This window comes from Uloborus diversus, chromosome 1 (genome assembly GCF_026930045.1).
Source record: "Uloborus diversus isolate 005 chromosome 1, Udiv.v.3.1, whole genome shotgun sequence".
NCBI lineage: Eukaryota > Metazoa > Arthropoda > Arachnida > Araneae > Uloboridae > Uloborus > Uloborus diversus.
The window spans coordinates 125,269,916-125,296,416 of record NC_072731.1 but is presented as its reverse complement, the minus strand read 5'-3'; the positions used below and the strand labels follow the sequence as shown (position 1 = coordinate 125,296,416).

Genomic DNA, 26,501 nt, shown 5'->3' with positions numbered 1-26,501 from the left:
TACTATTTTTTTCTGATCCTTTCTTTTCAGGTTGTATTTATACATTCATACTTGAAAAAATGGATGTGGAATCAAGTTTTGCTACCTCAGACACTCCAGTGCAGTAAGTTGTAAAATAATTATTGTATGAAAATGTTAAAGTTATTTTAAAGTCATTATTTGCTATTTCCTCATCATTTAAAAAAATTATTCTTAAGCATTTAATTAACAATAATAGCGACTAAAATTCTAATTTGAATCTCTTGAAGGAAAACTTCTTTCTATCCTTTATGTATTCCTGCTCTGACAATTTCCAAGGAAAAGATCTGAGAAAGTTCGGCAGAAATCCTGCCACCCTGCACTGAGTTTTATCCTCTTGAGCGGGTAGTGCAGGTAGAAATTGCTTTCTAGGTTACGATTTGGATCATAACCACCCTTCTTAGTGTTTTGATTGAACGTTTGGTTGGAAGATGCTGCGCCCTGCCCCTTTCAAGCAACCTTGAAAGTGCCAGTGGCAGATACAAAGGGAGAGGGTTTATGACCCCCCCCCCCTCCCAAACCTGGAACAGTATTTGAATGTTTGCTTAAAAAAATTAAAAAATGATCGAACTGTAAAAAATTGTAAATATGGGGCATTTCATGAAGATGTCACAGGAGGGGGTGGGAGGTCATGGGTATAATTCGCTGATATATATCTGTCGAAATGTATCATGATATATACTTTTGGACAAAATTAAGAGATGGAAGGCATTTTTCTGAATATCTCAATAAATGCTGGATAAAAATTCATGAAATTTGATATGGATACTACTTATAGTATGACAATAAAGAGTGCGTTCGACGAGCACGACCGAGAGCGACCGGTTAGTTAATCACGTGACAACTAATGATCACGTGCTCCAATCAACCAATCAACTGCTTAGAATAATAACCGCTGCAGTAGCCGGTTGATCATAGAACGACGCGGTTAGTAACTGGTTACTTACCGGTCGACCGGTGAGGTTCGTCGAACGCAACCATGGTGTGCAAAGCAAACATTTAAGTACCATTCAGTTGGCAAGAGTTATTATTGCCAACAGTCAAGGTTCGCAGATATATATCAGTCAATATATATCATGATATATATATCCGATATTTATTTTTAAAAAAATGATATTTTGATATTTTCAATATTTATTTTTTCAACTGTGGTATTTTCAATATAAAAATCATATTAATCATAGTAATGTTATTTATTTATTTTTTATTATTAAAAATAACCAAAAAAGTTATATATTATATTTTTATGATGTATTACAACATTAATGCAGAAAAGTAATGGGCAGTTCCCAAAAGGTGGGAACAAAAATGTTAATTCTGAGCAATTTTTAAAATTTTGAAATTTGACATCAATTTTGTTTTTATTCCATAGTATGTACACCTAGAACATCATATACAAACATAAAAGAGAGCAGGTATTTAAAAATAAATAAATATCAAATTTAATGATTGGTTTGTAGGTAACAGATTTTGGACATCGTTGTATATACTGGACTTTAAATAATAAAATTTTGTTATGGTTTCGTAAAATCCGAAAAAAAAACCAACCACTTTGCCAGCGCAGATGATGAAGTCAGCAAAACTGACGCTGTTGGCGAAAAACAGAATTCTTGATGGTAACTCTTCACTTATCGTACGCTGTGAGTTGTCGCCAATTGGAATTAGCTGGGCGATTTTTTTGCCGTTTTGTTTACTTAAATGTCTTTGTTACGATCCAAACTTATCTTTTTACTGTTATTAATGTACTGTTTGATACATAACGTATTAATTGTGCAAAATGTCAATGGATTAAAGGAATTAACATTATATTAGCCTTTTTTGTTAAGGTTACGAGACAGAAGATTATTTATAGTAATGAATAAATGGACAGAATTATCGGCATCTAGATCATAACGCAAGTTGGACATCTCACGTATATGTTTAAGAAAAATGAATTTTCTTCAAAGATACTTCATAAAAACATATGAAAACACTTTAAAATAATTAACAATTGATTTTGAGGATCGAAAAATACCTTTAAAACATATAAATCATATATTTAGATCTCAAATAATAGCATTGTCCAGATCAAAACTTTTGGACATGCATCAAATTTCCAACTTGTATTTTTTCTAAAATTGTTTACAAAATGAAAAAACTCTTTAATTTTTTAATTTGTGGAAAATATTATCAGAAAATTATTCAGTTTGAGATTTACACCCTTAATTTATTTATTTTATTTATTTATTTATTTATTTATTTTTTGAAACATATGGAAATAATTTTTAAAAAATTTTAATGGTATATTTGCTCTGTTAACATTTTGGTATGTCCAAAATTGTGCCTTTTAGCAAAGAAAATATTTTTTAAGGGTATTTGAAGAGCATTTGTTCCATAATTTATGTCAATTCTTGTTCCTATACAGTATTATAATTTAACTCAAAAATGTTTGAGTTAATTAAAATGAAAGTTATTTGGTGTTGAAGCTTCAAAGTTGAGGTGTGTGTTTGTTCCCACCTTTTGAGAACTGCCCCAATATAATATTCATTTTACATATCATACCGTATTTTCCTGCGTATAATCTGCGGATTATCTGTTAAAAAAGGCAAAGTTTATGAGGTGTGAATTATACGCTGCCATGACTATCTGTGTTTTTTTTTCTTCTTAACACCAACATTCATTGATAGAGATCCTACGCTGACTGACTGAATGTTGTTTATTTTACATTGTTTACAAGTTCCTTCCTGCTGCCTCCCTGTATGTTTGTTATTTTACGTTGCTTGAATGTTCCTCTTATGCAGTTCAGGCCCTGTAAAATAATCAACATTACAGTTAATTTTGAAGCCATTTGCACAAGATAAGACCGTTTGCTCCTTTGTCTTGACTCTGTTTTTCAAGTAATTAGCATACTATAATCTTGATTTCAAAAAGAAATCATTATATATATAGATTATATTTCAGATTAATATTGATTATGCCTTCAAAGTTTTTACGTTTTTTGTTTAGTTGCTCAAACGGTATGTTAAATTCAAACTTTATTTTTTTTATATCGTATTATCCGCCGCTGAAGATTACACAAAGCTTTTTTTCTTCAGGCCGATTTTAGGACCTTCGGATTATAGGCCGCCCGAGGATAATACGCAAGAAAATACAGTATTCATTTTTATCATTACTAATGTGACAATTTTAATTCATGTTAAAGGTGCCTAATTTTATACGTTGGTCAGAAAAAAAGAAAATGTCTTTTGACAGCACCGACTAAATGCATATTTTTTAACTGTGAAAAGTAACTAATAGAAGAAAAATGAGTAAAACAGATAATGCTAAATTAACTCTATTAAAATTGATATATAAATGGAATGAAATATTATACATAAATTTTGAAACAAATCTTAATTTTAGGTCTACATATTGTATTAATAATATCAGAAAATAAAGTGACTTGAGGATGCATTTACTGTTTTAAAGACTTTAGTTTGTGCTCATTGAAAATATCAGATATATATCAAAATAATTGATATAAATCAAAATATCGTATATTTTCGATATTTTCAAAAATATCATGATATTTTTGAACCCTGCCAGCAGGTCTAATCTGGACTGAACTTCATGATGAAAGATGGCAATGAAAGTGTTGCTCGTATGGTGTGTGGCCGCCCCTAGTATGGTGTGTGGTCACCATTGACAGATAGACAGCATGCACAACAAGTATGCATACTGTCAACAAGAGAGTAAATAAGTTCTTGTGGAAAATCCTCCCACTCTTCCACCAGAGAAGTTTTTTACTCCTGAATGGTTTTGGGTGGGAGTTGGCCTATCGCAATAGCCCTCCCAAGAGCATTCCCAAAAAAGAAAAGTCATTATTAAAAAAAAAATAATTATTATTTGATACCAATAGGAATTCAAATAAAAGAGTGCAGATTACATCTGTGACAAACCGTTATAAATAGCAATAATGAATTTCTAAATTAACAGATACTGGGATAAATCATCTATATCTATATTTTATTTAAAAGGTTTTCACATCAAAGTAAAAATTAAACAAAAACAGATTTTTTTCCAGGCAAAAAAAAAAAAAAAAAAACTTCACATAATTATATAACTTGGCATGTTACTATAATCTCAAAAAAACTTAATTTTTTTAATGAATAATTTCATACTTTTAATATCTTAATTTTTATGCGCAAAATAGATAAATAATTAACTTGGTAACACACTGAAACTCATGGCTATGACACAATTAAAAGCAAAGCGACGTGTTCTTAAAATAATTTTGCTACAGTTATTGAGACATTTTGAAACTAAACAATAGAAATTTTACATTAAAACAAATAGAATAATTAGTATATTTAAATTTTGATTGCTTTGTTATCTTAAACTCAGAAAAATCAGTTTTAAAAACAGGGCAAATACTTTATTACTACTAGCAATTTATTAGGTGCCGTTACATAGTTGAGCTTTACAATATTTGAAGGAACTATTTGTGATGATTTTAGTGAATGTCCTTATTACCCCATGAAAATTAACAAACCATTAGATAGTTTCATGAAAAGTAAAAAATATCACAATTTCAGCAAGAGTTTCAAAAAGTATTTGAAATTGCACAGCAGTATTGATGAAAACATTTAAAATACATAAATAATCTTTCAATGTATTTCAATATAGTAATTTGGAACTGTTAGATCATCTTAATGCACTACACCAAGGCATCTTTACATTAAAGATAGCATTTGATGAAAAATACGAATAGCAAAGAGAAAATATCTAGTATTCCGCGCAGTGAAATCACACAGGCAATGACACAAAATTGCGGACTGAACCCACGTGACTGCCCGCCTCCAATATCAGTTGAAAGCGGCGCGCAGTGCATGGACCAAAGAGTGTCGCTACTTAAGAGAAGGATCCAGGGCTTTAATCTAACCCATGATGTTCACTCATTTCAACTAAAAACCAACAAAAAACAACAATATTATTCAAGAAACACAATACAAATCACTTCTGTGTTGCAGAGTGTTATGAGCTAAGCAGCTGGCCGCAAACTTTTATACCTCCTGCTGCCTTAGCAATGCCACAAGAATACATAAACTCATCTCAATGTCCTAGTGTCATTGGCAACCAACTGTCCAGGTTTTATTTGATATTTTTCAAGAAAAGTGTGAAAATGCCTTCCATTTCTCAATTTTGTCTACCAGTGTATATCAGAATATATATATCCGATATTTATTTGAAAATATGATATTTTGATATTTTTGATATTTATTTTTTCAACTATGATATTTTCAATATAAAACTAAAAATTATTCATAGTATTTTTGTTAGTTTATTATTAAAAATAACCAGAGTTATGTACTATTTTTTTGTGATGTGCATCATTAATATAACAAAGTAATATAATATTCCTTTTTATCTTATGTTCATAAAATTATTAGTGGTGTAACAACTTAAATTCATAATAAAAGTACCTTATTAAATATTAAACATTTGTCAGAAAAAAGAAAAGATCTTATGCTTGTGCACCAATTAATGCATGTTTTTTATTTCTGAATTATATAACTGTGTACAAGTAACCAACAGAAGAAAAACAAGTAAAAAAGCTAATGCTAAATTAACTACATTAAAATTAATAAAAATGTAAAATGAAATGTTGTATAAATGTAATTAAAGAAACCTTAATTTTAAATCTACGTATTGTACAGGGTTGGCAAATTTTTGCCGGGGGCGGGGAAAAAACGTGGAAAAAACCACGGTTTTTACCGCCCGGCAAAAATAGGTTTTAGCCAGTTTTTGCCAAAGTGGCAAAAATAGATTTTGAGTTAACTTACGAACAGTTTTTTTTTCCTTTTATATAAAAGTAAAAGCATGAAAAGATTTTGATAAAATTTTAATTTAATTATTTTTATAGTTTAAAAAAAGTAAGGTTTAACTTTTAAAGTTATGGAGCATTTTTACTTTTAAATTTTTAAGCATTAACATAAAATTTCAGTTTGTAACATCTAAGACAAATAATTAACTTGCAATGAAAAGGGGTGTAGTTAATTAATTAGTCCCCAATGAAGATCAATGGCCCTCTTAAAGCTATCCACTCCCTTGCTCATTACCGCCTCTTCCGGTAAGCTATTCCAAGTGCCCACAACCCTGCTAAAGTAGTAGTTTTTCCTGATTTCCAAGTTAGCCTGAGATTTAAATAGCTTAAAACAATGACCCCTTGTCCTGCTTTCCCCGCAAAAATTTAATCCATTTACATCTTTCATTTTGATAAATTTAAATAACTGAATCATGTCCCCTCTGACTCTCCTTTGCTCCAGGCTATACATGTTAAGCCTATTAAGTCTGGTATCATAATCTAAATCTGAGAGTCCCCTTACTAATTTAGTTACCCTTCTTTGAACCCTTTCCAATACAAAAATATCTTTCTTCAGATAAGGCGACCAAAACTGAACAGCATACTCCAAATGAGGTCTTACTAAACTCCTATATAAAGGCAGAAGAACTTTCTTAGATTTGTTTGAAATAGATCTATTGATGAACCCAAGCATTTTGTTGGCTTTGTTACTAGCAATACTGCACTGTTGACTAAACTTGAAGTCCTGATTTATAAAGACACCCAGATCCATAACATTTTCTGCCTGATTTATGACTGAACCCTGTAAACGATATCTCATACGCTTATTTCCATGACCTAAGTGTAGCACTTGACATTTCCCTACATTAACTGCCATACCCCATTTATCTGCCCACTTAGTAATATGATCTAAATCCTCTTGCAGCTGTTTTACTTGTTCTTCATTTTCGACAATCCCCATAACTTTTACATCGTCAGCAAAACAATTCATGCTTCCAGAAATATTTTCATTGATGTCATTCATAAATATAATAAACAAAAGAGGCCCTAAAACTGATCCCTGAGGAACCCCACTTAAAACATCACTCCAATTAGAATGATTTCCTCTCACAACTACTCTTTGCTTCCTACCAGTAAGCCAATTTCTAACCCAAAGTAAAGTTTTTCCTCCTATTCCAATGTCAGCTAACTTGCTGAGAAGAGCAACATGCGGTACCTTGTCAAAAGCTTTTTGAAAATCAATATAAACAACATCCACACATTTTTTGTTATCTAAAGCTGAGGTAACCTTGTCGTAGAAATGCAATAAATTAGTAGTACAGGATTTACCTTTCCTGAAACCATACTGCAAACTAGTCAACAGACTATTAGTCTCTAAGAACATCATGATCTTAATTTTGATCAAAGTTTCGAAAATCTTACAAATCACCGAAGTCAAACTTACAGGTCTATAATTCCCAGCAATACCTTTAGACCCCTTCTTGAAGAGTGGCGTTATGTTAGCCAGCTTCCAGTCCTCTGGCACCGTCCCCGAGTTATAAGAAGCATTGAAAATATTCAAAATAACATCCACTAATTCCTCTGCACATTCAACTAAAATTTTTGGATAAATATTATCTGGTCCCGGAGCTTTAGTTGCTTTAATCTTTTTCAAATGAAATAAAACCTCCTCCCTGGAAAATACAAAATCCTCAAGCTGTATAATAGCTTGTGTCTTGTTAGTGTCAACTGTTGAGATACAGTTATCGTTAAACACACTGGAAAAAAAGTTATTTAGAACATTTGCAATATCCCTATCGTTTTGGATTAAATTTCCATGCTCATCAACCAAAGGCCCAATTTGACTGTTTCGAGCTTTCCCAGAATTAGCGTAAGCAAAAAACCTCTTAGGGTTCCCATCAATGTCATCTGCCAGCCTTTGCTCCAATTCCCTTTTCTGAATCCGTACCAAATACTTAAAATTTCGCCTTGCCTTACCATACTGGAGCCTCTCCGCACTCTGACCAGTTTCTTTAAACTTACGAAAAGTGGCTTGCTTATAATTAAGAGCTACTTTAGTCTCCCTGGAGAACCACATGGGCCAAATTTTGGTACTAACACCTTTTCTCCTAAATGGAACATAGTCCCCAACGGTTTTAGCAAGTTTATCCTTAAATTCCGTCCACTGCTGATCTACGTCGTTATTTTCCAACCCTGACGAAAAAACCTCTTTCAAGCTCTGCCTAAGTGCAACAAAATTGGTATTTCTGAAATTGGGCACAAACCTAAAATTATCATCTTTGCACACTTCAAATTTAACCCGGAACCTAATGCTGTTATGATCACTATCTCCAATATGCTCCCCTACACTCAACCCCTGAACAAAACTACCTATGTCACAAAAAACTAGATCCAAAATGGCCTCCTCTCGAGTTCCCTGAGTTACAACTTGATCTAAGAAACAGTCACCAATTACTTTTAAAAATTCCTCTTCTTTGCCATTACCAGGATAAAAATTATTCCAATCAATACCTGGAAAATTGAAATCCCCCATTATGATAACTGGACCAGCCTAGCTGGGCCCAGTGCCTGTTGCTGGTCGTCACATTTGTATTTGTATTTGTATTTGTATTTGTAACTTCTTACTGATAATTGATAAAAGGCTTTGCCATTTTCTGTAGAGTGAGCCTAGTATTACTAAAAAGTAGAGTGAATATAGAATGCACATATTGATCAGCTTTTTTTTCTTCTTTTAAAATTCTTCTCTTGGCTATCCATTTTCCCAGTAAGTGAGAAAAAATGCATTATTTCTTTAGTGAGGAAAAGTTAATATTTTTCTATATTCAAGTAAATATTCTGTTATTAATTAAATAGCTTAAAAATCTTAGTGGGATAAAAAAAGTGATTAATTAAATACATATATATATATATATATATATATATATATATATATATATATATATATATATATATATGTATATATATATATATGTATATATATATATATATATATATATATATATATATATATATATATAATTAGAATTCAATCTTTTTATTAATTTACTAAGCTTAAGTAAACATTCCTTGTTTTAGCATTGAAGGAATTGGCTCATTCTGAAAAAATTGTTTAATTGTTTTAACAAACATTTAAAATCTTAAGTTTTGCAATCCCAACATTTGTTTTTTATTTATTTTCCACCTTATAAATTAGAAGTAACATGGAGAGACATAACTAAAATATTAAAGTGTATTATTTATATTATATTTTCACTATTTCTTGATTAACAATATAATGCTACTCTATTTGCAATTAAGTTTTTACCGTTTTTTCCATTATTGCCGTTTTTTTTTTTCATTTTTGCCATGGTTTTTTCCACTGTCCCAGCAAAAATACCTTTTTGCCGGCAAAAAACCCAACCCTGGTATTGTAATATAATGATATAAGAAAATAGAGTGATTTGAGGTTGTATTTACTATTTTGAAGTCTAGTTTGCCTTGATTGAAAATATCGGATATGTATCAAAATATCGGATATTTTCCATATTTTCAAAAATATCATGATATTTTCGAACCCTGATTCTCACACATATCCATATCAAAATTATATATTGATGGAAAACTAATTTTTCTACATGATATGAAATTTGTTTAAATTTTCCATTTCAATTTAATTAGAACATGAGTTATAATTGATTTTAAACTAATTTCAAGCCTTCAACTGGAGATGAGCCTACAATTAGATGCAGGATTCATTGCTAAATGTCATTGCTGTTGCATAATACTTTCATTCAACCTCATGACATTTCATTGATTTTGATTAGCTGCTTCAATGTGATCATTAGACTTTTCTAATGTAGTAAGACAAAATCATGATGTCTGCTGCTGAATGGCCTGTAGCATCTTGTTAAAACCATTTTTAACCTACTTTTATGTTAATTATTTTAATTAGGAAAAATAAATGTAATCAGACAAATTATGGCATGATTTAAAATTCACATCTCGGACATCACATCCATGCTTCAGAGTTGACTGAATATAACTTCGAAACATATAGGTACTTTAAACACCCAAGGAAAAAGCAATACATTATAAAAGTAATAAAATACATACATTATTTTAGTTTGTTTTCCTTTTAATTTTTGGCCTTTAGTTCATGTATGCAATATATTACTATTGTCTCTTACAAAACTACTTCAGGCATTCATAAAAGTATTAACAATGGTTATTGTCTCCAACCAATTCTACAGCATGCACCATCTAAAGTTATTTAAAGGTTCTGATGCAGATTACTAATTATTGTTTGAAGTTAAAAGCTTACTGTTTTTTCCATTTTTCCACCATCTCTTATGTGCTTATACTAATTTAGTTTTAAGTATTTTTTCCCATGCCGAGAAAAATTCGTATTTAAATGTTATCATACTTTGCTTTTTTAATATTTTCAGAACTAATGGAATTGGTAAACACTCCAAGAGTCGAAAGAGGACTCGCGCTGAAGCCTCACTAGGAAACTATAGAGCAAGTTGCTCTTCAGTAGAACCAAAGTTTATTCATCCTAATAGGCCAAGTGCAGCGGTATGTTAATCTTACTTATAATATTATTCAATGCTGCAACTAAATTATTCCTTTTTGTATTTAAAACGAAAACCATACATAAATAAGATTGATCAATATAGCCTGTAAAATTAATGTGTTAAAAAATCTAATAAATACATAAACATAATAAAAGTTACGAAAATACCAAGCCCAAAGCCTAAGGATGCGCAAAAGCAGCAAACCTAATAAGACAAGTAAATAGTGTGTTGGAGAAACAAAAAATGCAAACAGAACAAATTAATAGCAGAAATACAAAGGTAAACAGAAAACTAAAACTACAGTGATGGAGTCAATACTCATCAGCAGTGAAAACTCAATCTTATGTAACGAATAAATACCTTTCTGCTGAAAATTAAAATAATCAATTATCCAATTGATTATTTCAATCTTATGGTTGAAAAACTAAAAAAATCAAAACTACAGTCTAAAAGATAAAAGAGTGATTCTCCAAAAACCTGACATTTTCCAATCACAATTTTTTTAAAAAATAAAAATGCTTAAAGAAATCTGAAAAAAAAAAACTTTTAGTTCGGAGCACGCCAGGAGAGTGACAAAATGAATTTCATCAAAGGTTGTCAAAAATCTAATTGTTTTAAAAAAATAACAGTAACCTAAGTCAGAAGGTATGTTACTTCACTCTCAGCCGTGCAGGGGGCCCGCTACGCGGGCCCCCCAGATGGTGGAACCTAAGGCTTACAGCTAAGTGGTGGGGTGTGTGCGGAGAAAAGAAGGTATGTTACTGCATGACAAAGCAAGATCTATACAAAACCTCCCTTAACTAACATTCCCAAATAGCAAACATCTCTTCAAGTCCCAGTCCCTTTATATAAGTTTTCCATATTATTCACTCTGAATAGCTTACACTCTAAATAACAGAGTTCTTTTACAATATATATATATATATATATATATATATATATATATATATATATATATATATATATATATATATATATATATATATATATATTTCAATTGCTATACAAAAATTCTAGATCAATAAATTAATAACAATTTTCACATTAAGTTCTGTATGTTATTTCAAATTCTCTAATTTAGAAAAGTAATTACCTAATTCTAGAAAGTTGTGCTCTAATTTATCAAAGTCGGAAATGTAAAGCAACTTTATTTATCTATTCAAACAATATTAAAATTGAAAAATGTCACCAACCAATCTCTTTTTGAAAGATAGCAAAAGAAGGTTGCATTGTTTCATCAAAGCAACCTTCAAATTCAAGGTGTCAATGAAATTCAAGGTTACATTGTTGAAGGTTTGCATTGTAGCAGTTGGGCAGAATGCACTAGCTGCTACAATGCAAACAAATAAATGAGAGCTTATACCTAAATGTATAGCTGGGGTTCCATCTCTGTTATTAGAAGATAAAAGGCATATTAGAGCCTTTTGGCAAGATGACATAAAATTTTTACCTCAAAACAATGTTTGTTTGTTTGAGAAGTTAAAAAGTCTTGTCTTAGAAGTAAAAGTTTTAAGAAAGTGAAAACAAAAAGCAATACATTACTTATTATTTACTTAGTATTTATTACTTAATATTTATTTATTTTTTTTCCTGATATCCTATTTGCATATTTTTGTTCTCAATCAGTATTAATATTAATTTAATTACCATAACAAAACATTTATTATTGTATCATTTAGTATTATTACTTTGATATCATTTAGGCGCTGTATCGGCCTGCTCCTTACAGTGATGAACCAGAAGCAATTGAAGAAAGGGCTAGATGTGATTATTCTATCAAAATTACCAAAGAAATGGCAGAAAGTGGAAATGGTATGTATCAATATTAAACTTTTTTTTTTTTTTTTTTTTGAAGGAAATGATGAAAAATCCAGATTGTTTGTCAGTACAGTAAACACCTAATTATCTGTAAGCTTCCGAGGGCAAAATCCACTGTATTCAACTAGAACCATAACCAGTGATAGAAGTGGATGGAAAAAAGATTATGGGTGGCTAAGTCCTTGGTAGGGGGGTGAGCTTTCTCCTCCTCCCCCTCCCATACACACAAAATATTAACTAATTTTTAAAGAGGCAATTCATGTATCCAAATGCTAACATTGCACAAGTGTCAACATTTGTTGGAATTTCAATGAGCAATGCTTATCAGTTTTTTTACTCAAAAAAATAGGTGAAGTTAAGTAATGTCAATGTTGCATACATATTTATTTAGTTGAATTTTAAAGGGCAATATTACGGAAACACTGATCCTTCAAAGAAAATATAATTTTGCAATTGCGTATTTTCACATAAATAAGAAAACAGAAATGTTTTTTACAAGTATATTGAAGTACATGTATGCATATGAGGCAGTGAGAAGCAAAGGGATGTAAGTGGACATTTTCAAGTTTTGAGTAAAACATATTTAAAGATAAAGTCTTAGGTAGGCTTTCATTGAAAAGTTTTTCTAAATCATTCTGTATAACAGCACCCACCAGGGTTACTAGTACTATATCTTGCTCCAAGACAGAGAAGTGGTTGACCTACCAATTGTACTGCTTATCTGCAAAGTTTTAATTTAGCCACTTGCATTCCTTTGCTTCTCACTACCGCATATGAACTTTATATTCAAAGTGCCTTCAAAGGCTAAAGCATACCAGGCATAAAACTAATTGTTAATAAAAGTTTGTATGATTTTACAAATTATATTTGCATAGCAAATTCCACACTCTGGGGTCCTCCGTGCCTACCACTATTTGTGATTTAACCAGTTGGATGGGATCCTAAAGACAGCTCTGATGTTTTGATCCAGCCAGACCAGAAGCCGAGCAATACCTATTTCAGCACCCCCAGAGGTATTGTTTCACTTGGAGGATTTTGTGTCTACGAGCATATGTAAGGTCCCCCAGTCACCATTAATGATGGCGGCTAGTTTTCCTTCCTGCTAGGATCGAACCCGGGACCCTCTGGTCGCAAGTCTGATGCCTTAACAATCAGGACACCACGGCCCTCATTTGTATAGCACAGTTTGACAATAGTTAGAAAATGCATTATTTTAGCATAGTGCTTATTATAGTGTAGTGTCAAGCCCAAATGCTTACCAAGAAAGATAGAATGGACTTCAATGTTTTCAAAAGTGTGATAGTGAATATTAGTTTAACAAAAATTGGGAGATTCATGATGTTCTCTCAAAAAAATAAGATTTTCTTTTTTACTAATAGAGGAATACATTCTCATTTGTTAATAATTTATTTCTGACTGCTTATTGCCATACATATTTTATCTTTATATGTTAATGCATTTCTTTAAAAAAAGAAAAAGTTTTTTCCTTACTATTAACTTGTGGAAACCCTGTCGCAATTTGATAGAGCCCCCAGGACTGTTAAATCTAGGTTGGAATGCACTGATTTCGATTCATGTAAATTACTCTTTTTTATCATCCATCTTTCTCAGGTTTTCATGCTTTTATGTTTCAGCTCCTAGACCTGTACGAGTTTATGCTGATGGAATTTATGATCTGTTTCATCAAGGGCATGCAAGACAACTCATGCAAGCGAAGAATGCTTTTCCTCTTGTTTATCTCATTGTAGGAGGTACTATTTCTTTTTGTGTCTGTATACTAGTTGAAAAATGTGTGTAAATTAAGGTAGTCCAATCTGATTTACATAATTTAAGCTTATCTTGGCGGCATTAGAAGAAGATGAAATTGTTTTGGGACAAAATATACCGTATACTAACAACAAAGAAAAGAAGAACAAAAACGATATAATTCACATGGTTAAGTAATTGGTTAAGGATTGATTGATCACCTTTTTTCATGTGACAAGCATCAATGCTTGTCGCATGCAAAAGGATTCAATCATCAAAATGCTTTAACAACGTCACTATCATCCAAAAGATAAAATTTTCATTGGGTATCTTGATAATATTGTTAACATAGTTGTACTCTAAATCTAATAATACACTCCTGTTTGTGAAAATTGCAACACCATGAAGGAAGCATCATAGTTGAATGAAATTTAATACACAGTTGAGTGGTAATGGTACAAATAAATGATTACATTTTCAAACCAAACAAACAGTAAAAAGAGATAGAAATTAGTATCTTGTGTGGCCACCACAAGCCGCAATAAGAGCTTCTACTTGACTCGGCATGAAGTGAAACAAAGTTTGAATATCTGCCTGCGGAGGAATTCCAATATTGTTTGTATGTGCAACCAAAGTTTGTCTGTTGAAGCAACAGGACAAAGATCCAGAGCGAGACGCCGCCCAATGAAATCCCACACATGTTCAATTGGTGACATATCTGGGGAATATGCAGGCCAAGGAAGAAGCTGTACCTGCTGGGAATCAAGGTAGGATTTGACAGTCCTGGCGACATGTGGATGAGCATTATCCTGCTGGAATACAGCCCCTGGCAATCCTTGCAGGAAAGGAATAGCTTGGGGCTGTAAAACTTTGTTTATGTAGCAGGTACCGTTCAAATTGCTCACATTTCGTAGCAATTGTGATCGTCCATGATATGTTATGGCACCCCAAACCATGACTGCAGGTATTCGTCCACTATGGCATTTGATAATGCACTCCAGAATGTGCCGTTCACTGGCATAGCGCCTGACACAAATTCGGCCATCATGGTGCCACAAATTGAAGCGGAATTCATCAGAAAAGACGACCTGCTGCCAATCAGCAGGCCTGCTCCAATGCACATTGGCCCATTGTAGCCGTAGGCGGCGATGGTTTTGTGTGAGAGGAATCCTGTGTAAAGGAATCCTTGTACGCAGCCCACGCTGCGGCAGAAGTCTCCAAATTGATGAAGCATACAATGAAACACCTGTAGCTGTTGACCACTGTGCTGCCAATTGTCTAGAAGAAGCTGTGCGGTCCGTCAGCGCCATATGCAACAGGTGTCTGTCATCACGAGCTGACGTCACATTTCGTGGTCCTCTCCCGGATTTCCGAGCTGTCCAACCCTTGTCCGCTTCCAGACACGCATGATTGTGCTGCTGTTATGCTGCACACGAGCGGCTACTGCACAATAGGACGATCCAGCTTCATGAAGGCCGAGGATTCTACCTCATTCAAACTCCGAAATTTGCTCAAATTTCGCTTTCTTTCGTCGAAGAGGCATAGTAAAGATTCAGTTAACGTTTACTCTAGCATATAACCACCAATAATCATACACGCCTTGCTACAGCTGTCTATTTATATTTGGTTCGATCCACCGTTCAGAGGGCACTGCTCAGCATATGCATGCGCTACTGGTCTGCAATTCTAATCATTTGCATATCATGCCCTACTTTACATTTCCTGTAATTTTCAGCTCACTCGCGTAAGTACTTCGTGGTGTTGCAATTTTCACAAACAGGAGTGTAGATCAAGGTCATATCACTTGTAAAAATGTCAAAAACTGATAATTGATGAATCCATTTTGACGATTTTAAGAAAGTATCTAAGTGTATGTCTGTATGTGGGTGACTTTTATTTGTTTTTGTGGCCGTTAGTGCTAAAGCTACTGCATGAAATCAAACTATAATGGATACATATATGTACCCCCCTACAAATTGTCTTAATGACTCTTGTTTCCCTTTCCCCCCTAGTTAATAGTGATTATTTGACTCATCAGAATAAAGGAAAGACTGTCATGACAGATGATGAGCGCTATGAAGGGGTGCGTCATTGTCGTTATGTGGACGAAGTTGTGAGAGATGCTCCATGGATACTAGATGATGACTTTTTAGAAGCAAATAAAGTATGGACATGCTTTGCTGTTTCTGTAAAAGCTTTGGTTTAGCTTTCGGCATATTATGGTGATTAATATATTGCCTTCATTATATAAAATGTGCTGAATCAGCCCATTTTGTGCTGATGCCAAATTTAAAATTAAAAAAAAAAAAAAAACGTTTTCAAAAATGTAATTTTTTTTTTTTTTTTTCAAAAAAGACAGCTTTGTTTGGCATATCAGTGTCTGAAATCTGATATAATAATGAGCTATAGTGAAATTTATAAACCCTAACTGCAATGGAGGTTAGCTTTAGATAAAATTTTTAAATATATTGTAATGATTTTGATAAAAATCTACCTTAGAATTTGATGAAAGTCTGTTATGTCAGAACAGTTTTTAAAGCTATCTAAATCTACATGAACTCTTGCACAAATCTTTTTTTATGTTCTACTAGTGCAAATTTACTCATCATGCTTAAGGATCTAGGGTGTTCTTTCATTAACATTTTATTTAATTCAGTGAGATGGTAATACTTGATGGTATCTTTCTTGAAATACTCCAGTAGTGCAGCAAGGGGGGATGAGTGTTAAAACACCCCCCAGAGGCATTGGTTTTAACATAAATGCTTATTCTAATACAGTAATTAAACTTATGAATGGATTGTTTTGATTTTAAAAAAGCCCTGCAGAAGGTATTTTTGATCAAAAAAAACCTCTCCAGAAGGTATTTGTGATCAAAAGTAACCTCTCCAGTAGGTATTTGTGATCAAAAAAACCCTCCAGAATGTTTTTCTGGCTGCGTTAGTGAAATACTCAGACTCAATGAATAACTGCCCGACACCAAATGAAAGCTAATCAGATATCTTTTTATTCATAAACTCAATTTGTTGCTTTGAAAAAAGTTTTACCTAAAGAGCACCTGCTATTCTTTTTTTGCAATTGCAACATTTTTGTTTTGTTTGCAACTTATTTCACTAAACTAACATTTTACTCCAAATTTCTTTGTAAGGTTTCTGTGATACAGTAGAACCTCATTTGAAGTGAAAGGAATCAGACCTACTTTTTAGTAAATTGATCAAAGCAGGACATTGAAGTTGGCACATCTAGGGTGTGCTTTGTGACGATTATAACATAATGATTAAAAACTTCTGAAAGACAAATAGTGACAGCCTTTCAATTGATGTTGTTTATGTAACTAGCATCACATGCCAACCTCGCTTAAATCCTGGATTACGTCACATTAATTTTAATTTAGTTCTTTGATTTCATAAGTTATTATAATGTGTAGAAAATCAATTTATGTGTAGTAATGTAAAATTTTGTTTATGCAATTAGCTAATTTCATTTAATAACCAGCTTAAGCTGTCCTAACCAGCTTCCGTTTCAAATATCAATTGTACTAACTACTTGTATTGACCACAAATGGGTGATTCCCAAAATAGAGGAGAACTTTTGTCCGTAAACATTCAAAATAATTTAGCAAGCGTTCCAGAATTTTTTTAACTTCCGATATGTTTGGTTTATTATTTTTCTTTATTTAAACCAAAAAATTATTCACTTTTTATTTAAAAACACTTTAAATCTATAGAATCTAAATCAGAAATGTCATTAGCATGGATATCCACATCAACATAACACTTATTAGCACATCCTTTTTTTTTTTTTTTCAAAAACATTTTTTTAATTTTTTTTTAAGTCTCCTATTTTGAGAATCTCCTATATGATGGTGGGGAGGTGTCACTTTACATAAAAGGAGGGTACATAGTCTGAAAGGTCGAGAACTCTTGTGTAAATCATTGTCATAATGATTTAGTGGGATCTCTTTTGACTATTATTTCCAAAAAAAAAACGGTTGACTTGTTCCTAATTAGCAGTTTTTATTCACTATTCTTTTTACCCAAGCATTTGTCTGGATTCAGTCATATAGTAATTGATTTCTAATATTCCATTTCAGATAGATTATGTGGCCCATGATGATCTACCTTATGCGATGGGAGCATCATCAGATGATGTTTATAAAGATATCAAAGCTAAAGGAATGTTTGTAGCTACAGAGAGGACAGAAGGTGTATCTACTTCAGATCTCGTTGCAAGAATAGTGAAAGATTATGACATGTACGTGAGACGTAACTTAGATAGAGGTTACAGTGCTAAAGAGATGAACGTTTCCTTTTTAAACGTAAGTTTTTTAATTTTTAAAATGAAAAATTGACAAATATTACATGAATGAAGAATTGAACTAGATTCATCAAAATAACAGAACTAACGAGTTGAAAAAATTCAGTTTCTCAAATTGTGAAATATGGATCTTAATTTGAGTTATTATAATGTTTCAAACATCAAATTAGTATTTTTATGAAACAACTTTGAATCAAATATAAAGAAAATACTTATTTCAGCTGAATTCTAATTATTTGATTTTGAAGATCTGTTTAATGTAAGACTAATTCTATGCTGGTTTAACTTTTTCTGATTACTGTTTCGTACAGTAGTTGTATTAGTAAATTTTTGTTCATTTTTGCTACTATATTGATTATTAAATTGTTTTCTCGTGGTTTGATCTTTTTATGGGCTAAGGTTTTACTTTGTAATTGTACATAATAAGCCTTGACTTAGGGCGGTAACTTACTGCTATACATTCAAATAAATTCAAAATTTTTTATAAAGGAGTGTGTTATCAGTGAAAAAGATATATATTATCAAAGTATATTGTCAGCACATATTGTATCAACAACTTCAAAAACCACACCCACATACATAGAAATTCATTGAATTCTCAAAGCCAGCGCCTAAATAATTGGCCTGGACAAACATCTTTTTAATATTTATGTTACATGCCAGTAGTTAATTCCCAGTCTCTGTGAGGACAAATTGAGCACTTGCCCAAGGTCCCCACTGTTTGGGGACTTCCAAATCCTGCGTTACCTTTCCTTAAAACTGTGTTAGTTTACCATTCCACCATCCTTACTAATATTTTGAATGTGAAAGTGAGTTTGTTTACTTATACAGGGTGCTCCGTTTTAACCTGCAAGACCTTTATTTTTGCAACTGTTAGTACTGATGTATACTTCCATTTGCAAAAATGTTCAAAATCAGATGCAGAGTTAAGATATTGAAAGTTTGAAGAAAAAATTAAAATGAGTCAAAAAAATACAAAATTTCAACTTTTTATACGGGCCCTAGGACCCCTAACTCATATTTAGAGAAATAAACTCCATTGAAAACAATTACTGACACAAAAAAAAACTTGACACTTGTGCGACCAAAACTCAAGGAAATATTCCAGTTCAAAGTTTTAATCGATCATGCTAAAGATGAGATTGGAACTTATTGCCCTTTCAGAAGATTGACAGGTCGTCAAAGTAAGAAAAACAACGTATTTATAAATTTCATTGCTATTCAGAAATAACTGCAAATATTATGTTGTGATACGCAAAAACACACTACAAAACCTCGAACAATTTGAAAAACCACTCTATACAAACATGTAACTTTAGACACTTGTTAACCGCTATATTTTCCCCCGAAAGGTGTTAATTGACAGCGAGTGAAAAGTGGTTTAAGTCACAAAACGCTGCGCTTCATATCTCGGTGAATATTGCTCATACTAATTTAAAACTTTTTTTGCTGGAATTATTTTTCAATGGAAATTATTTCCCTAAATATAAGTTAGAGGACTTTTGGCCAGTATAAAATGTTAAATTTTGTATTTTTTGACTAATTTTTATTTTCACTTCAAACTTTCAATATCTTAACCCTGCATCTCATTTTGAAAAATTTTGCAATTGGAAGTATACATCTGGGACTAACAATTACAAAAATAAAGGTCTCGCAGGTTAAAACAGAACACCCTGTATATTTGTTTGTATTGTTTTCCGCCTTAACTACACAACCAATCATGAAATTTTGTGAAGACGTTATCAGGGGTGCAGCATAGAACATGGAGTACTTTTTATCCCGAAAAAAATTATTTTCTAAAACTAGTTTCATCTTGATTTTTAGGCATATGTTGCGACATGTTTCCACCACGGCAGGAAATAATATTTTTACATTGTAAAACAAGGTTTATCTTTTATCATCATGCAGTTTATTTCGATTCATCTGATATTATGAAAAAAGAAAAAAAGAAACCTATTCTGCCTGCTAAGCACAGAAGTCCAAAATTGAGTTATGGACACCAAGGTTAATTTATAACATATTTTACCTATATGCAATGTTTATAATCATTTGTGAATGGGAAGTATTTTTTGAAGAAATTCTTTAAAAAGAGTTTTCTGAATAAAAAAAATGGTGTAAAACTTTAAATAGTAGTTTCTCATTTTGAGCTCAGATGTAGATACAACTTATGCGCTTAGCATGGTAGTATTCTCAGTATACAAATATTTCATGATAAAACAAAGTTGGGAATCGCAACTAATTTTTCCTCTAAGCACCCCCGCCCTCATATTTTTTTCCCAGAGAGGTGCAGTTCATAATAAAGTTGCTAAAGCTAATGCATCTGCTCAAAATAGCAATGTTTATTTGTTGAAATTTTATTTTTTTGTCCTAAAAATGTCCTTTTATTTGTCCAAATTGTGTCATTTTTTTCTAAATTCTTGCTCTGAAACCTGTTTTTAGCAAACAAGAAAATCAGCTGACGACATCAAAAATCTGTGGCATTAACCATCATTTTTATGCAGTAAAAATTTTGTTTTCTTATCAATTAGGAATTCCTTTTAAATGTTTTAACATTTATATAAAATTTTAATGTGTTTTATACTCTGGTACAGGAAAAGAAATTTCTACTACAAAACAAGATGGATAAAATTAAAGGAAAATTGGAAGGAAAAAGGCATGAGATTATTCACAAGTGGGAAGAAAAATCCAGAGAATTCATAAACAATTTCTTAGATTTATTTGGAAAAGATGGCAGAATAGTAAGTTGACAATTTTTAATCTTCAATCCTTTTATTATTTCCTGAGAGGTTTTTTTTTTTTTTTTTCATATACTTTTTGGTATTTTTAAAACAAAATATCAGTATATATTTTATTTTCTATAAAGACATCTTTTTTTTTTTTTTTTACTAAACAAATATTTATTTTCATTCATATGATGAAAATGAAATATTTTTTGAAGCATAGTGAAGTAGCTGAAGTTCAGAAGGCCTTTTTTTAATCAAAATAAATATGAATCTTCTGCTAAAATATTAACTAGATATTTCTTTTTTATCCAGAATACATTTTGGAAAGAAAGCAAAGGCAGGCTGAGACAAGCACTTTCTCCGGCAAGCACACCTCCAGGAAGCCCAGTTCGCAGGAGAGCTCGCTCTGCATCACCCCCTGCAAAATCTCGACGGATGGAGACCATGTCCAATCGTGGAACGTCTTCAGAGGAGTCTTCGGATGATGAATTTGATTGGCTGAGGGGAAAGCATCAATAGTTGACTGAATATTGCTTTTTGTGCTAATATTTTGCCCATTTTGTGTTCATAATGGTTGTTTCCTTTCCTTGTTATAGTTTCATTTTTTGGTTTTACCTGTTCAGATACATGGCTCCCACAGTCCCTAAAAAGTATTTGGATTTTACCTTAATTTAAAATAGTACTTAAAGACTTTGCCTTCATCAAGATACAAGGAACACTCAACACTTCATTTTAGTTGGAGCTTGAAATAACTGACAGCAATTGATTAAGAAATATTCACTCAGTTGTGACTATTTCTTAATCCATTGAAATATTACCTTTTTTTTTTTTTTTTTTTTTTTTTTTGGCCCCAATTCATATTTGAAAATTTTTAACCATTCATTCTGAAAAGAAGTGGGAAAAAGTGTATTTTGATGGGAAACTCTTGCATCTCTTTTTGTGTTGTCTATTCTGAGTACTTGAACTTAAAAGAAGAAACAACAAAATAATTAATTTGGTCATTGGAAATTGTTTTGGATAAAGCGTGGGAACCATGTATATTTGTGAGGCTACAATTACCAGTCTTGGTATGTTAAAACATCGAATAATTCTGTTTACTTTAACATGGTATATTAGGGTGGCTACAAGTAATTAGTTGAATGAAACATATAGTTAGTTTAAAACTATTGAAATTTAATCCATTGTTTATATAAACAGACAAGAACTGCTATTCTATTTGTTGAAGGCTTTTACTTTTTTTTATTAATAGTGATAATTTGTGCAACATCTGTCATTTATACATGGATCGCACAATTCCATTTAGCACTTAGAAGTAATCATTAAAATTTATTGAAAAAAAGATCTGTAGTATATGAATTTCATTAATAATAACATTTAAATTTTATCATTCTTTTTGAAATCTTCAAAATGAATTTTAAACCAAAATATTTAATCTTCCATTGTTTTTCCTAAGAAACTTTGTACTAAAAATTCTGTAGACACCCTATGTACAAATTCCTCTGTATATAGTGAATTGTTGTAAATATTTATAACAAAGTATTTTGGAGAAAAGTTTTATGTGGTTTGGAATTGAAAAATTTGGCTTGCATTATTAAACTGTCTGAAAAGCAACCATTTTGATAAATGGATGTTCAATTTTTTTCTATTAATCTTTTCATGGCTGCAGGCACTTAAACTCCAAAGTGCTGTTAGCATATATTTCTACTAAAATATAAATGTTAATACAAATTGTTGCTATATAGTATTGTAAAACAAAATCCTATGTTAATATAGCTATTGTACCAAGGAGGGGATCTTTCAATGTGCTATGTTTACAATTAACATGCTAGTAAAAAGGGAATACTTCATATTGCATCAGTTTTACTAGTGATGTAAGGAAAAGTTTCATTAGATATCAGCCAATGACAAATTTATCAATTTTTAAATACTATGTTTATCTTTCTTTGTGCAATTTTAACAATTTTTTAATGAGATTTGATTTTACCTAGATATCTTAACATAACTTAGTTAATTCCAAATTCTTTTGTTCTCATATTCATTCCTTGTTTTAAAAGTAGTTCCAATTTGTTTTACTTTCCACAGCATGCATCATGTACAATTAACTTAAAAACTTATTTAATGTCAAGAGTGAGGATGTTTTCCTAAATAAAGACTCAAGACTCTGCAATTTGTATAATGAGCTCTAGTATTAATTTTAAATTTTTGTGCACCATGTCAAAGTGTTAGGGTTTGTTTTGGAAATCCTACTCAGAATGGTTATTTTTATGCAAACATGAATAAATTTTAACAAATTGATTGTTTGAAATTTAATCATTCATTTTACTTTTAAGCTTGAAAAATGCATTCAAGCATACATTAGGGAGGCATTGGAGCGTTTTAAGTGGGTGTTTTACCTCATCTCTTAATGCCAAATATTAGTATATCTAATTGTTGTACACTAAAGAGCCAAAATATTATGACCACCCTCACATTTTTTAATTAACTCATGTGGAAAGCACATGATTAACTGGGAATGCTATTTAACTGATGCTAGAGAAGGTTAGAAATCATCCTTGCACTTACTTTAGCAAGTGATTGGAAAGGCAGCTCAAAGATTTATATAGGATGAGCATCAAAGAGACTGCATGACTGTTAGGTTGTTCATGATTTGTTGTTGCAAGTATTTATGAAAAGTAGAAAAAAAGCCGAAACCAACAATAGACACCAAGGTGCAAACGTCCACATGGTCATCAAAGAAAACAGACGTTAAAGATTCCCACTTGGTAAAGCAAAATCAATGCAAGAAAGTACATTAGACAGTCTACAATGCAGGACCAAGTACACGTTTTGAAACACACAGTTCTGTACCTCAGAGCCTGACTGGCCAAACTGATGCAAGTCCAAAAATTGCAATTTAACGTTTATAAGTGCATTGTATGTAGAAGCCTACTCTGCATTGAGCCTGTAAAGATAATTCTTTTTTAAAAATCCTTTTCAATTTTTTAGCAGTGTTTAAAGAGCATGAATCCCCTCTTTTATTTGGGCCAGAAAAACAGGTTTTTCCTATCTCCTGTAAATTACCATAATGTCCTTTTGGCTCTGAGGTACAGGGTTTAGCTGAGCCAGCACAACACATTTTCAGTAGGTGGTCATAACTGTCGAATGTGTAATAAGCATTTTTCTTTAGCAACCTCGGGGAATTGCTTTTAAATTCTTATCTGTGCAGCTAAATCCCTATTTACTTTATACAGCTACCAATTTTTAAATTTTTTTATTTTGTGCGCTTAGATGCTTTATGAGAAAAAAAGTGCAGAGAAAAATTTATTGTACATTCAATGAAAACTCATGTGTTTCAATATATTACAAGGCTTATTAAAAAATAGTAGTTATGTAATAATAGGACTTTGTTCAATATTTTGCTAGTCAAGAAGTGATCCCTAGTCAACCTAAATATTTTGTCCAACTACTGCAATTTCAATCATGCTTTTTGCAATGAGAACATGTAAATTGTATTAAAAGTTAATTCAAAATGTGTTATTTATTTTCAAAGATTTTTTTTATTTTACTATTTATGTAATATATATAGCAGATTTTTATTAGTATTTATTTATTTATTTGTCTTGCATAAAGAACTTTTGATAAAAATATGATTTGAAATTGCACTCAATAGTAGAATTTACGAATTCTCAATAAATATTTATTCTGGGCTATTTACATGAATGTTAATTGTTCTTCTTACAACATTATACATATTTTTTTCCATTGTTTTAAATTATTTTGTTTTAAACACAGGAATATTTTTGTATTTTGTAGCAAAATATTTTAACACAATGTTTTTCCCCCTTGGTCTTAAACACGTAATAGAATATGAAACAAAAAGTGATACCATTTTTTTTTACTTTATTTTCATCAAGTAAAATATTTAATACTTCATGACTGAGCTATGCAAATAAATTTTTTCCAAGATATTTCAGAAACAAAAAAGCATTGCAATTATTCTGTGATTTGCTTGATAATATTTGCATTAGTTATTTCTAATTTTATCATAATTTATTCACAAGAATATACCTGCATTGTAGATGGTTAGAGATTGGTTAATTTAATTGTCAATCAATAATTTTGTTTTTATTTTTGAGTGCAATACATTTACAGCAAAGAATTTGCTAGTTTAAAGTAGCTTTGCATGAATGCCTTAATCATCATATCACCGCTGATTAGTGATTGGAATACCGGTATTTCGAGCAATTTTGCAATACCAGTATTTGCTGAAGTAAAATACCAGTATTTTCGGTATTAGCTGAAAATACGGTAGGCACTGCTTAATGTGATCACGGTTAATGTTATCATTTGCTTAAAGTTATATCAGAAACACGAAGTCCCAGAACACTTGTGTATTAACATGTGTTAAAAAAGTTGGATATTGTGATCAGTGTCTTCGTTTATTATTATAACTTTTTCCAAAACTTTGAATTTTTTCCCTTTTTTTGTTTCCAATCAACAGAAATACAAAGGTAAACACTGACTAGTAGCTTCCAGAAAAATAAGTTCCCTTCTTATGAGTATAGCAGAAGAATTTTTCTCCTTGTCCAGTCACACTAAAAACTTTACTTTAGCCATAGAGAAAAAGTGCAATGATTTAACAATTTAACTGTTATGAAAATTTTTTAAAACACTTTGACAATAATGAGTCAAAGCAGTACAACTAACAATTTCTCAGCCATTTCTTTGTAAGTTACAAAAAAAAAAAAATCGTGACGAGATTGAAAACAAAGTGAAGCTAAATGAAAGTGAACAACAAGCGAAACCGTGCTGGAAATCTTGAATCTGTTTCGAAACTAGTTTACGAATATCGGACAAAATGATGCGCGAGTAAATGGTCTGTTAATGCAGAAAAAACTTAAATTTTATAAAACTTTTTTCCTCGCTTTTAAAATGGTAAAAAAAAGCTTTTGTATCATTGGACGGGTGGTTTAATCGACGGAAAAAAAAAAAACAAGCTATACCATTCTGCTAATTTATAATTTTTAACTGTGTTAAGTTGAGTTATTGTAATTTTAATTTGCAGTTGTAAAAATGAATGCTTCTTAATGGAAAATATCATTTTGTGCCTCCTGGATTCTTTTCAGCTATTGTTATCAAATTATATTTGTTCCAAAGTGATCACATTAAGCGGCGCCTACTGTAAGTAGTTTCAGTTAAAGAACTTTCAATTTAACTTATTAAATATCTACTTATATTTTAAATGTACATTACTTTTTCCATGATACAGAACCAAAATTAATTTATTGATGCAAAAATTTGACTTGAAAGCACGAGCTAATAGAATATCATTAAACAAAAGTAGCCGAAAGATTGCAAAATGATTTTTTCATTACAGTAAAACCTGTAAAGTTGACCACCTTTGTAAGTTGACCACCTGTATAAGTTAACCGCTTTTGTCAGGAACGGAATTAGACCTATCTTATATAATGAAGGAAAACCTCTCTAACTTGACCACCTCTCTATCTTGACCACCTGTCTATCTTGACC

The 26,501-nt window shown here is 31.5% G+C and overlaps 1 protein-coding gene across 1 annotated transcript in view; it reads left to right on the top strand.

Annotated features, from left to right (window-relative positions):
- LOC129221131 (choline-phosphate cytidylyltransferase A-like) overlaps window positions 1-24,682 on the top strand; it is a 35,003-nt gene extending 10,321 nt beyond the window's left edge. The window contains exons 2-9 of the mRNA XM_054855578.1: window positions 31-103; window positions 10,264-10,393; window positions 12,096-12,204; window positions 13,845-13,961; window positions 15,969-16,120; window positions 18,047-18,271; window positions 20,862-21,008; window positions 21,306-24,682. Coding sequence (XP_054711553.1) covers window positions 60-103; window positions 10,264-10,393; window positions 12,096-12,204; window positions 13,845-13,961; window positions 15,969-16,120; window positions 18,047-18,271; window positions 20,862-21,008; window positions 21,306-21,512 — 1,131 coding nt within the window. The 5' untranslated portion in view covers window positions 31-59 and the 3' untranslated portion in view covers window positions 21,513-24,682. The remainder of the gene's footprint in view (window positions 1-30; window positions 104-10,263; window positions 10,394-12,095; window positions 12,205-13,844; window positions 13,962-15,968; window positions 16,121-18,046; window positions 18,272-20,861; window positions 21,009-21,305) is intronic.
- Window positions 24,683-26,501: the final 1,819 nt, after the last annotated feature.